The following is a 12,227-nucleotide window of genomic DNA, read 5'->3' as shown; positions in this document are numbered from 1 at the left end:
GAAAAAACGTGATTTAAGGGAGGCAATGTTAGAAGAATTAAATCAAGCAATATTTAGAATTATATTTTTTTATTTGGTAATTAGATTAGAATTGGTGTCATAGTTTGTTCAGAAAATCTAGTTGAATTGTGTTTAAGAATTAGAATTAGAATTAGAATAGGTTTTATCATTTTGTTTCTCTATTTAAGGACTTGAAGTCCTAGGTTGGTAGTTGAGGAAAATTGAGTGACGAGATAAATTTGTTCAAGTGTGTGGAATATTACAACAACAAAAACTAAACTATAGTTGAAAAAAATTGAGCAAAAACTATAGTTGAAAAAAAAAAACTGAGCAATTTTCAGCAACAAAAACTGTAGTTGAGGAAAAATTGAATGACGAGATAAATTCGTCCAGTTGCGGGGAATATTATAGCAACAAAAAACTGTAGTTGAGGAAAAATTGAGCGGCGAGATAAATTTGTCCAAGTGCATGGAATATTACAGCAACAAAAACTTTTGAAGATGAAGAATTCAAACCGATATTAGCACAATTTGCAAAGGAGATTATTGTTTGTGATTGTGTTGGACTTAATGCAAGAGGAAGATTGATTCTAAGGGAAGCAATATTGGAATAATTAAACCAAGCAATATTTAGAAGTATATTTTTTATTTGGTAATTAGATTAGAATTGGCGTCATAGTTTGTTCTGAAAATCTAGTTGAATTTTGTTTAAGAATTAGAATCAAAATAGGTTTTATCATTTGCTTCTCTATTTAAAGACTTAAGTCTAGGTTTGTAGTTGAGGAGAATCAATTAGTTGAATAAATTTCTTTATCCTCCTGTGCCTTCATATTCATTAGTCCAGCTTATCAAGCTGTGTGTTTTCCGGCTTCGGGATCTTTTCCGTCCTTTTCTAGTATGTTCAAATAGCCTCACGACTTATCATATTTGTTCATTGTTTGTTTGTGTGCTATCTAACCAACAAATTCTTGGTTTACAAAATACAAATATCTTCCGCTGCATGATTTTTTGTACTAGCACAACGTAGGCCTGACTTCAAATTGCCACTGATCTCTTTCAATCTTTCAAACGTATTTGTTTTTCATCTAACTCGTGCATGAAAAACATCAGTCCCTACCAATTCTAATTTGTCTGAATCAGCTTCCAATTGGGTGGTTCAGAATTTATTTTGAAAGTTACAGGTTCATACCAAAGTTGACAGAATAAAGATTTTGGTTCAGCGACAAAACAAGACATAATTTAAGAAAAGGTCAATCCAAGACGCGAGAGACGACCTTTTCGCTTCATGCAAGAAAGCCAAAGGCGGTTTCCAATTTATTGGGACATAGGACAGCTTTTCATGAATCTCTTGTGAGCACAAACCGTGCAAGACACCAAATCATGCTTAAAGGGTGTCTTCAACATTCTACAAACAAACGACTATACAAATATAGATGGGAAATTAGCGGCAAATACGTTCATTTTTCTCAAAGGCTAAATCTACTTTACAACCTTAAATTTAAGCATCACTTTTTCATTATTCACTTTAAACTCTCAATTTTGGATGCATTTCAAACTCTGAAATCAATGATAACATGTTGAAAATGTTTAGAACGAGTCAAAATATCACAGTTAAAATAAAACGATACATTATCATTAATTTGCATATCTTTTCTCATTAATTTTACCAACATTATCATTAATTGGATTTAAATAAAACAGGCTTCAAATCGGTCGGACTGCATTCACCAGAAAATTTGATTTTTTTTTTTCCTGAAATTGGGGGAGAATGAGACCCATTTCTTAACCGGGTCGGATCATGTTCTTTTTCAAAGGGGTCGGATCTAGTCAAATCGGTGAAGCTTATGTTTGGACTTTTCTAAAATGAGCTTTAAACTGAAAAGACTTGGGCCGGATTGGTTCTTCTAATGATATTAAATAAAGGCCTTTACAAATCAAATGTCTACTGGGCACTATTGAGTCAATCAAAATGGACTTGTGAATTGAAAAAAATACCTTGGGCCATATGGCTTGTTGGGCTTGTTAAAAGTCCTAGTCAAATAGCCTTTCCAGATGAAACCTTTCCCAGTCCTAGCCTTTCCAAAATAGTGCAATATTCTATATGGGATATCGAAGCACTTCTCTTATAAATTGCTGCACCTTCCCGTGGTAATGGTCCCTCCTCCTCATCTTCCACCATTTCTCCAAGCTCTTCTACTTGACCATCATCCCACTCGAAACCCCTTGTCACTGCACTTTCCTCAGCAACCACATTACTACTATTCTTGCTGCTTCCAGCTCTCAACCGCCCACTTTGTAAAATGATTCTTGGCTTTTGTTGCAGCCCGAAGCCAGATAAGTTGAACATTTACGAGGAACAAATTCGAGGGATGGACGTAAAACAGACACATTTTGGATTTTCAGGTTGCAGAATTGAAGTGGGATGACGTTCGATGACACCACAGAGTATGAAGAATAAATAGGCATTTCGTCGAACAATTGGTATCCACAAAACAAAATTTAGAAAACAACAGGACCAAAGGAGAACCTATAAATCTTCATGGGATAGAGGGTATTATTTGGAAATGTCAAGTCCCCGGTAGCATCTGCAAGAACAACAATTTATATACAAGAAAAAATTAATAATCAGAAAAAATGAATATGAGATAGAAAAGTGAAAATAAGGAACCAAATTTTGATACTTGCTAGTAATTTCCAAATAGTGAAGAAAGAAAAAAAGTAGCCCACCAGTTCTGAATTTTTGTAGCACCTCCTTTTCTTGTTGAGCTACGATAAGTTTGCTGGTGCTTCAGGGGAAAAGGCAGAAGCTATTCTCATTGCCAGAAGAAATAGCTATCCATTGGTTTAAACACAGCATATGTACAATACATGAAGCACATCGTACAAGCCAGTAACGTAAGGAACGCAAACGAGTTTAATTGAACGAAATATTAGTTATTTATAGCTTTTTCTTTTGGGTTCTAATATTATTTCTTTTTTGTTCAAGAGTATGGTAAATTTGTTAAGCAACTAGAAATTTGTAATTTGTTGCTTTTATCGAGTTGACTTTTTTTTCAATTCAAGAAATTTCGAATATTATGAGAGAAAGAAGAAAAAGGGAGAATTTGATTCGAGTTGAAATAAAACGGTTGATAATTACTAAATGTTGTTTGAGTTTATTTAGTGGCAACCAATGAATGTAGACTGAAATTCTATGAACAAGTCACAAGTATGCACATGAACACAAAAAAATTGATAGTCCTTTAAATTTTGAGTATCGGGCAATTAATTTTCTTTAATCTATTATATTATGGTTTTTCAATTGAATGAAGTCAACATTTTAATTTATCGAAAAAGTTATTTTTTTTTTCATTGGTGTATGAGTCTTATAGATTGAGAGGGTGTGCATTGCACAAGCAAAAAGAAATTGGAACATTTTGTTACAAGGTATCTCTAGCATGTTACTTTCTTTTATTTTTTATTTATCTATTTCAAAGTCCCCCATTCTTCCTTTATAGGCCAAGCATAAAAGCAAGCAAGAGCTCATCCGTTTGACCAAAAGGGTTATTAACATCCCATTTGATAACCCAATTCAACATTTAAATTTAATGGATTCAAATCTTAATATGTTAAGATGCGTTTGATAATAAAAATTAAACATCTGAATTAATTATTTAGCACTGAATTTCCTAGGCAAAACTTGTTTCCAAAAATAAGTGATAAGCTAATTACTTATTAATGAATGTAATATACATTCAAATTTATTTGATTTAATATTTAACAATTCAATAATTTAATGAATTCAAACTTCAGATTTTATATTCTTCACTTTTATGAAACGCACCCTAAAGTTCCTTTTTTTTTTTGTATTTTATATAATTTTGCAACCTTTTTAGTTAAAAATGAGATATTTGAGTAATTTATGTAAGTGCCCGGTGCAACCCAATGAGTACAAACAAATTCACAATGATGCACAAAGATATATCAAATTTAAGCACAATAAAGAAAACTTAATTAAAGATAAAGGATAAGAAATGCAAACCAAATATCAAACCAATAGCCTCTTCAATTGATGGCGATGCTAACCAAGATGTACAAGTGAAGGCTCACTCCTTCCTCACCCCAAACACACTTTGGTTGAGCCAAGGAGTTTTACAACAATTCTAGTTAACCCTCAACAACCTACACTTGAAAGATCACTCACCCAATTAAGAACTATTTTATACAAATGAGGCAACCTTCACCAAGGTTTTACCACTTCAAGTGATAGGTTCACCTTCACCAAGGTTTTACTCCTCCTAGAGAATAACCTTCACTTGAGCAACCTCACAACCCAACTTCCCCAACCCCTTATACAACCAACAAAGAATCTTTCTACTCAAAAATCTCACTTGTAAGCTTGTATTTTGTGTTGGCAAAAGTCTAGTGTCTTCTTGTGCTTTGGGGTGTTTATAGAAGGTGAGAAATGGCTCCAAAAGGCTCTCCAACGGTCAAATATTAAATGCTGTCAAAACTAGCCGTTGGCCTGTCGGACGTCCGAACCCTGTGTCCAAACCACCTGTCGGACATCCGAACCCTGCGTCCGAACCCTGCGTCCGAACGTCGTCAGAGAGTCATCAAATCTTTGCGAAATTTCTCGGACGTCCGATGCGATCGATGTGCGTCCGAGGCGTGCGTCCGATCCTTCCGGACGTCCGATGCTTCCTCACGAGCGTCCGACAGAGTTTCCTTCTTGATGTTCTTCATCCTTTCGGACGTCCGATAGCTTCCTTTCGGACGTCCGACATGAGTGTCCTGTTTTTGCTTCTTCTTTTGTGCCACAAGAATCTGTTCTAACAAATTGCTCACATAAAAACATTAGCCCAAATCTACATTTTGGTTTGTTAATCATCAAAACCAAGGATTGATCGACCAAGGTCAACAATTTAGTTGATTATTCTTGGTATCAATTGCAAATCTTTTAAGCCAAAAGTTTGAAAGACTCTTTTGCTCCTCAAAACTCAGAGTAGAACCCTCAATCACCGAATTTTCATTCCTTATTTGCATAGTCAATAATATTGTGGCGGCCCCACTTCTCCCTAAGGCGAACCAGAGGGTTGGCGGGTCGCCTGCCTAACTCTCGCCAGGACTCACGCAAGCAATCTAGTCCAAATCCTTCCGAAGAATAACCTAAGCTATTGCAACACCGTTTCCTTCCAAATAGGCTGATGACGAAATCCACATTAACTTCAGAGATAACAGCATCTTCAAGATAGCCAATCGTCGACTCTTAAATACCTCACGCGTTATTTACAAGGAGTAAAGTCATACCATCACAAAAACATATAAACTCATACAACGCAAATATATACATACAAACCAGATACCAGAATTAGAGTTTACACTTTTCCAACTTCAAGTGGCAACCCAAAATAAAAGATATATAGTCGATTCAACACAACAGTTACAAAAGCTAAAAGCAGACTTCAAAACTTCCGAATGCCAAAACCTGTTAAGGAAAACAAATATCGTGGGGTGAGCTAAAGCTCAATGGTGCCCCAAAACATGCAGTCAAATAAAGCAAGTAGCAAGTATTAAAGTTCAACACTTAGGAAAGCGTATAACAGCACAAGGTAGGATACATGGGCTCTCAGGAGCCATTCTCCTCGCTTGATCAGAAATTACCGTAGTTGACCCTCCGTCAACTCTCACTACTTAAGGTCCATGTAGATACTTTTATTTCTCCTAACCCGACACCAAACATACCCCTGTCCCTTTTAATAGTCTAATACTACTTGCTAGCCTATGTCCTGCTCCTTTTAAATTCAACATTTTGCAACGAAGCTATTCTTTACCAACTCCCGAAGACCCAAACTGCATACTACTTAATTAACCGCAGAAATTTTTAAAATAAAACCATATAGCCTTACTCCAGTGTTTTTAAGCACGATCATTTCTTAGATAGCCATACCTTAAAATGAAAAAAAAAAATTTGAGATTATAAAAAATTTAGATCATTCTAACTAGCGTTCATACACGGACGTATATAATTACAATTATTATATCCCTTATTTAGATTTTTCTAAATTAAATAAATTTTTGGAGGAAAAAAAAACTAACTTCCGGAACCCTTTTTTTTAAGTAGATGGAAAAAATAATACCTGATTCGTTCATCTACCGCAGTTTTCACACTCCTCTGATCTCACTAATTTACATTAACTCATATCTAATTGTTCATAGGAAGACGAAGATACATGACTCGATCAATCTACGAAACGAATGCAATAATACACTATTTCTAGTCATTAGTGTCAACATTTTGGAGCTTATACCAAGGCGCACTTGCCGCGACAACGGCCGGCCGCGTATCGTACCGATGCAATCAAGGCGCAACAACAACTACAGCTAAACTCAGGCCACTAATTTGAAGGAACACGAAAAATCCATGAGCAGAAAAGAAGCACTAATAAAACTGAACAACGCACAGCTCAAATACACTCCAGCGCAAATGAGGCAACTGAATCACCAACAAAATAGAGACCGAAAATCATGGAGTCTGTTGTTTAATAAATGAAAGTTTTGCTTTCTATCAAAAAAATAAAATAAACATTGCTCCAAGTCATTGAAGCTAATTTATTAAGGTCCAATCCGACATTGAAGCTTGATCACTTGCATCTTCAATTGTTAGCAACATCTTGGTAGGCTTGCAAGAATTCTCCAAGTCAATTCCTTCAATGCTTGAGCACGGTTTTTCTTGAACTTGTACGGCATGAACTAAGGCTTGAAGGGACTCTTTGAACCTCTTAACTCATGCACGTGTCACTGGTCCTTATGGAACCTTCACAGAGTCTACGTAAACATCATGGCCAGCTTGCTCATTCGCATCATCGAACTAACGTAAAATTCTCAATAAATGTAGAAACACAGAACGTTATATGTGCATGAATCGATAGGAATCATAATCTCCAGTAATGCTGCCCAACATACTTGTGAATTTATGAACTGATAGTACTTGTCTTGGTGTAAAAACCGAGGGATTTTATGTCATTCATGAATACTATAGGAATTACAAACTCTAGTAATAGAGTAGCAACGTACTCGTGAAAGGGTTCATCGACAGAAATGTCTTCTTATTGTGGACCTTCAAATTGTGGATCAGTCCTTATTTCCTATTGTGAAGTAGAAATAAATAGTAGTACTAGTCTGACATAACATGTTATCAGAGTACCTGTGTAGACAAATGTTTTTTCTTTTCCATTTTCCATTGCTGAAATGTTTTAATCCAACTATTACTTTTGAGAAATTCTACTTGCGCACTGTTTTTTCAAGGAGAAAAAAAAAAGGGGGAAAATTCTGCATAAGCATAAACCAAGCCAACCCCAGTAACAATTTCCAGCAATCAAGATTACACCAAATCCAGAATTAATTTCAGAAAGTCACGTATTGTATTCGCTTGGTCTCGAGATGTTAGACAAATATTGTATTCAGAGGCCATGAGTACCATGTCTGGCCACGGCATTATCCTTTCCCAATTGGACCCGTTGTAAAGAGAGGAGCTACATTTCTGTTGTTGAATCGGACCTAATTATCAACAGCAATCACGCAAAAGAATCAGCACAAATTTTAATGGCCAAGCACGATAGAACTCATTGTTTAGTTTAAGCTTTTGCGGTGTCAAGTTAAATTCTGGTAAATGTACAAGTGAATACCCTAAAATAGTTTTCAAGGGAACTAAAGAATTATAGCAATAAATTACGTGCACCGCAGATTACCAAATTGTACTTAGAAACTCATCTAACCCATTCTAATTTTTCTTTTTTTTTTTTCGTGTCAATATTTAATCAACCTACCGAGATCTTATCATTAACACTACATAAGATGTATACGAATTAATAGGGACAATTTTATCATTTCACCAAAATCCTCCTCCTCTTCCTCTTTTTCTCCCTTTAAAAAGAAAAAAAATACCGAGAAAGAGCACCATAGGAGCCTAGAGCTAATAAAAATTTAGTGCATATGCGTAATTATTATATTTCCATTTCAATTATACCAGTGCAGTAACAATTTTAATAACTCCAAATACTATATGCCTATAGTCATGGTCTCCACATATATAATGCATATCTATATATTGTAATTAATTAAATAAATATCATTCAAGTGATTTTTTTATTAACCCCACTATTCCTGATTGTTTTCTTTTATTGTAGGCAACGGTGGTGTTTGGATGACCAAGTATCATCTATCATGAAAATTCTCAAGCGAATGTAAAAACAAAATGAGCAAATTTAATCAGCTAAATCTTTTTGCTTATTTTTATTAGCCAAGTTTTGGTATATTATTATAATATTGGCCTTCCTTTTATTAGCCCAGTTTAGTAACACATTTGAGAACCATGCAACAGAATATATATCTATACTTGACTAACTTTTGGTGCCCTATCGATTTTGTGTATTTAGATATAACAACTTAATTTCATTGATTATGCAAAAAAAAAATTAAATTATAAAATACATTTTTAAGAACCGCTTTTGGACATCATTTTAATTTCTCACTGTGCTTGGGCATCATTTTAATTTCTCACCGCTTGCAAGCACGGTGTCCATCTTTTAGTCTATATTGATTCAAGTGTAGGCTCTACAGATTGACTTTCTGATCCAGCATTTGTTGTCTTGATTTTCATCTCCTTATTCTTTGCCAATAGGAAAGAATATATACCAACGATCATAAAACACATACCAAGTAAGCTGCAAAAATAATAATTACCAATTAATTCTAAAAAAGTTAAACTTTCACATGCGATTAATAATAAAGATGTGCTCCAATACTATAAATCAATGTTTACCCTCCAACACTCAATGCTTCGTTGAGGAAGACAACTTCTCCAATTGTCACAGAAAGCAGACGCAGTGGAGTGAACATCGCGGGATAAGTAGGCCCTCGTTCTGCTACAGCCCAAGAAATCACGCAAAAAGATAAAGCCGTAGCCAAAACTCCCTGAAATGATCGATTTTAATACCACACCTATCATTTTTTTCATATTCAAATTTTTAACACCAAATTAATTGATATTGACATACTATTTTTCATATTCAAACTTTTAACACCAAATTAATTCATATTGACATACTTTTTTTATATTTAAAAAGAAAGAATTTTAGAGTAAAAGTCTCGACTATTACCGAGAAAAAATTATTTGTATTTAAAAAGAGAGAATTTTGGAGTAAAACTTGAGATTATTACCGAGAAAAAGATTGTAAACAACTGTAGATTCCATCCCAATTGCCAAGCTTCCTTGGATCTGTCGATGCACAACCCTATAATTGCTTGTTGCACTGAGGCAATGGTGCAAGTATAAAACGTTGCCCAAAACTTATAAGGATATAGTTCGAATAACTTTCCCTATCAAACATCAATTTTAAGAAATAATCAGGTATGTGAACCAAATTATTATTATTTGTGAGGTTGCAGAGAAGTGAAACAAATACAATGTAGTTTCTATACTAACTAATTTCAAGTCCCAACTTAGATAAAGAACGAAACATAGAATCTACTGAAGACAGTGAATACCTGTGATATGAACCATAAAGCATTAGATAAGCAGCTGCCAATTAGAAATATGGTTCCACGAGTCCAGTTATGAGGCTTGACCTTTTCCATTACGATATGTTGCTCCCTACTGCTGTGGATGATGTGGAAGGCTTTCCCTTTATACAAAGCAATAACCAGTGCGCCAACAAGACACAGTATTGCACTCAAAGTCTTCATCTTGCCAACTATGGTATGTAGCTGCAATTTTTCCACTCTGAAAAATTCAATTGGAAGTAGATTCAAACAATTTATATTTAGAATGTGTTGGAATAGATTTTTTTTTTTTTTAAAGCACAGATATAAGATGAAAAAAACAAGATGTTCAAAAGACTAAGGAGATGATCATGACTACCTTAGAATTACGGACAAGAGAAAGGTGACCACAGGAATGAGGGTAAGGAAGTTTGTTGCATACGTCGCAGTGGTGTCTGCTAGGCCGTAACAAAAAAGTCCCAACGCAATGGTCATCCTGAACACAAAAACACAAAGCAATACATTCGGACACTAATGCCCTCAACACTCTAGTACAGGCAGCTGCCATTTTGGCCGTGGTTTTATGTTTTGTGTTTGAGTGTAAAATATCAATCAATATCAAGAATTCGATTTTAAGTATTAATCCTCAACTGTTACAGAATTCAATTTTAAGTAATCCTGAACCATGACAAATTAACATGTCATAGAAAAGAGCGGTACTAGTAATTAATCCAAAAAGTATAAACTTTCAATTCTTAGTGGTGTTGGCTTGAATGATGGCTGAGAAGACAATAAACAATCAAACCATGTTTAATTTTCTATATCTAAATACCGACAAATAATACATCTTAAGTTTTTTTTTTTTTTTGTTTTTGTTTATTCTCATCAAACCTAATTACCCGAGTTAACAATCTGTTGGATTGGCCAAACAAATAAAAATAAAAATGCTACCCTACTAGAAATTAAAAAAAAAAAATTAAAAGTGCTACTTCACTAAATGCCATATCGTGCACAAAAGGAGGAAAAATGGAATACCCGGTTAATCCATCCACGAAGAGCCAGAAGAAAATGCGCCAACTCAACTTCTTTCCACCATCTCTACATTAGAAACCATTAATTAACAGCATGCATAATCACACTATAGCAAAGGATGATTTAAATTACTGTACAATTCTACAAAATGGATAAAGAGGGCCACCAAATATTGAAAAAATATTCAAAATACGTAAGACAGACTTATCAACCTTTCGCGGTAGAGGGCAGGAGGAGCAGTACAAATTGCACCTACAACATGTCGATAAAACAAGTAAGCATAAACAAAGGCTCCTTGACTGAATATTACTCTAGCCAGAATTTGTAGTACGCCACTGATAAGTTGCACGATTAGCATTGCAAGCGCAAATCTTCCATCCTTAATCCATTTCTTCACAGCCACCATTGTGTTTCGTGCGTGCTTCGTCTGTCTTTCTCTCTTACTGCTTCGTCTGTCTTTATGCTTACCCAGAAAGTCGGATCAATATTATTCTGAGCATAAAACACGAAGAACATAAAATGCAGCAACCACGAAGAAAACATTCTGCAACTGAAACCATTTAGCAGCCCACGTAGCTCAGGAAAATTTGAGACAGAACTTTAACATGCAAACGAAAGAAAGCTATGAAACTAGCAAACTTGAACTCATTCATGGGTTCATTTCTGCAATGTTTCAGCTTCTATATGCGCAGGAAGACAGCCATGAACATGAACTCAAAAGAAACATGTAAGCCTGTCTACTAAATCCACAAGACTCAAACCATTAACATGCCAAACTCTAATGCAACGTTTGCTGAAGATTCAACAACGGAAACCCAACAGGACATACGACAACAAAATGGGGAAAACACTTCTGTAATGGCAAAAAACTGTCTGCAACTTCTAATGCTTTGAGAATTCCGTAAATTTTCAGCTATGTTATCACTCAGATTTATTGCACAATCAATACAGGGAAGGAAGGAAAACCATGGCATGCCATCTTAACAAGAAACAAACCATCTAGCAAGAACATCAACTACCCCAAATCTGGTAAACAAAATTTTCAGGACAAGAACATGCAAATCGGGTCTGACCGCCACCAAAAGAAAAAAAAAAAAAGAGAAAAAAAAATGCAGCAAGAGTTTCTCTGCAAGCACCTTCTGCTGCGAATTTGCAGCTTATTCCATATAGACAGCTATTCAAATAAAAACCCATCAATCAAACTCACACAAACCCCCACGTTCTTATCCCCCAAAACCCAAGTGAAGCCCACAAATTTCTTAACCAAAACAGAAGTATAACTCAAACTTCCTCAAATACAAACCCAGACATGAAACCGAAAGTGTTGGATGAAACGCTACAAAGGACAGATGGCTCTTGGGTTAAAACAAATTTTAGAAACCAAATGATGACAAAAGCAACACCTTCAGACATGGCTATGAATATAGGTAAACTGCGAAGAAAAGAAACAACTTCAGCCTGTGAAATGCAAGTGAACGCAAGAAAACAGCATGCTGTCTCTCATCTTTCGGCTACATTCACAGGCTATGAATTTCGGGGTTTTCATGTCAAGAGATTCAAACAAGTACCAAACTTTACTCTAGCAATCAAGACACAGTATTTCAACATTTAAGCATGAGTAAGAGCCCAGAATCTCTGGTTACGCAGACCAGGTTTCATATGGAATGGAAGTGG

The 12,227-nt window shown here is 35.2% G+C and overlaps 1 protein-coding gene and 1 long non-coding RNA gene across 2 annotated transcripts; both read right to left on the bottom strand.

The window, feature by feature from the left end:
- Window positions 1-2,388: 2,388 nt before the first annotated feature.
- Window positions 2,389-2,888, bottom strand: LOC140038749 (uncharacterized). The gene is made up of 2 exons (XR_011842324.1): window positions 2,727-2,888; window positions 2,389-2,584 (listed from the first exon to the last, which is right to left on the bottom strand). It is a non-coding gene; the product is annotated as an uncharacterized lncRNA (long non-coding RNA).
- Window positions 2,889-8,571: 5,683 nt separating this feature from the next.
- LOC140038573 (protein WALLS ARE THIN 1-like) lies at window positions 8,572-10,959 on the bottom strand. Its single transcript, XM_072083959.1, has 6 exons — window positions 10,766-10,959; window positions 10,557-10,619; window positions 9,901-10,017; window positions 9,528-9,762; window positions 8,803-8,954; window positions 8,572-8,704 (listed from the first exon to the last, which is right to left on the bottom strand). The coding sequence occupies exons 1-6, from the start codon at window positions 10,957-10,959 to the stop codon at window positions 8,572-8,574; spliced, it is 894 nt and encodes a 297-aa protein (XP_071940060.1).
- Between the last annotated feature and the right edge of the window lie 1,268 nt (window positions 10,960-12,227).

This window comes from Coffea arabica, chromosome 3e (assembly GCF_036785885.1).
Source record: "Coffea arabica cultivar ET-39 chromosome 3e, Coffea Arabica ET-39 HiFi, whole genome shotgun sequence".
NCBI classification, from domain to species: Eukaryota; Viridiplantae; Streptophyta; class Magnoliopsida; order Gentianales; family Rubiaceae; genus Coffea; species Coffea arabica.
The sequence above is the reverse complement of the archived record's forward strand: the minus strand, read 5'-3'. Positions and strand labels throughout refer to the sequence as shown.

What these genes read in the sequence shown, in the direction of transcription:
- LOC140038573 (XM_072083959.1), bottom strand. Translation starts at nt 10,959, where the DNA reads ATGGTGGCTGTGAAGAAATGGATTAAGGATGGAAGATTTGCGCTTGCA. An exon ending in TTCGTGGATGGATTAACCGG is followed by an intron (nt 10,018 to 10,556) that starts GTATTCCATTTT and finishes TTTTGTGTTCAG; the next exon opens with GATGACCATTGCGTTGGGAC. An exon ending in CTTTATGGTTCATATCACAG is followed by an intron (nt 8,955 to 9,527) that starts GTATTCACTGTC and finishes CGATCATTTCAG; the next exon opens with GGAGTTTTGGCTACGGCTTT.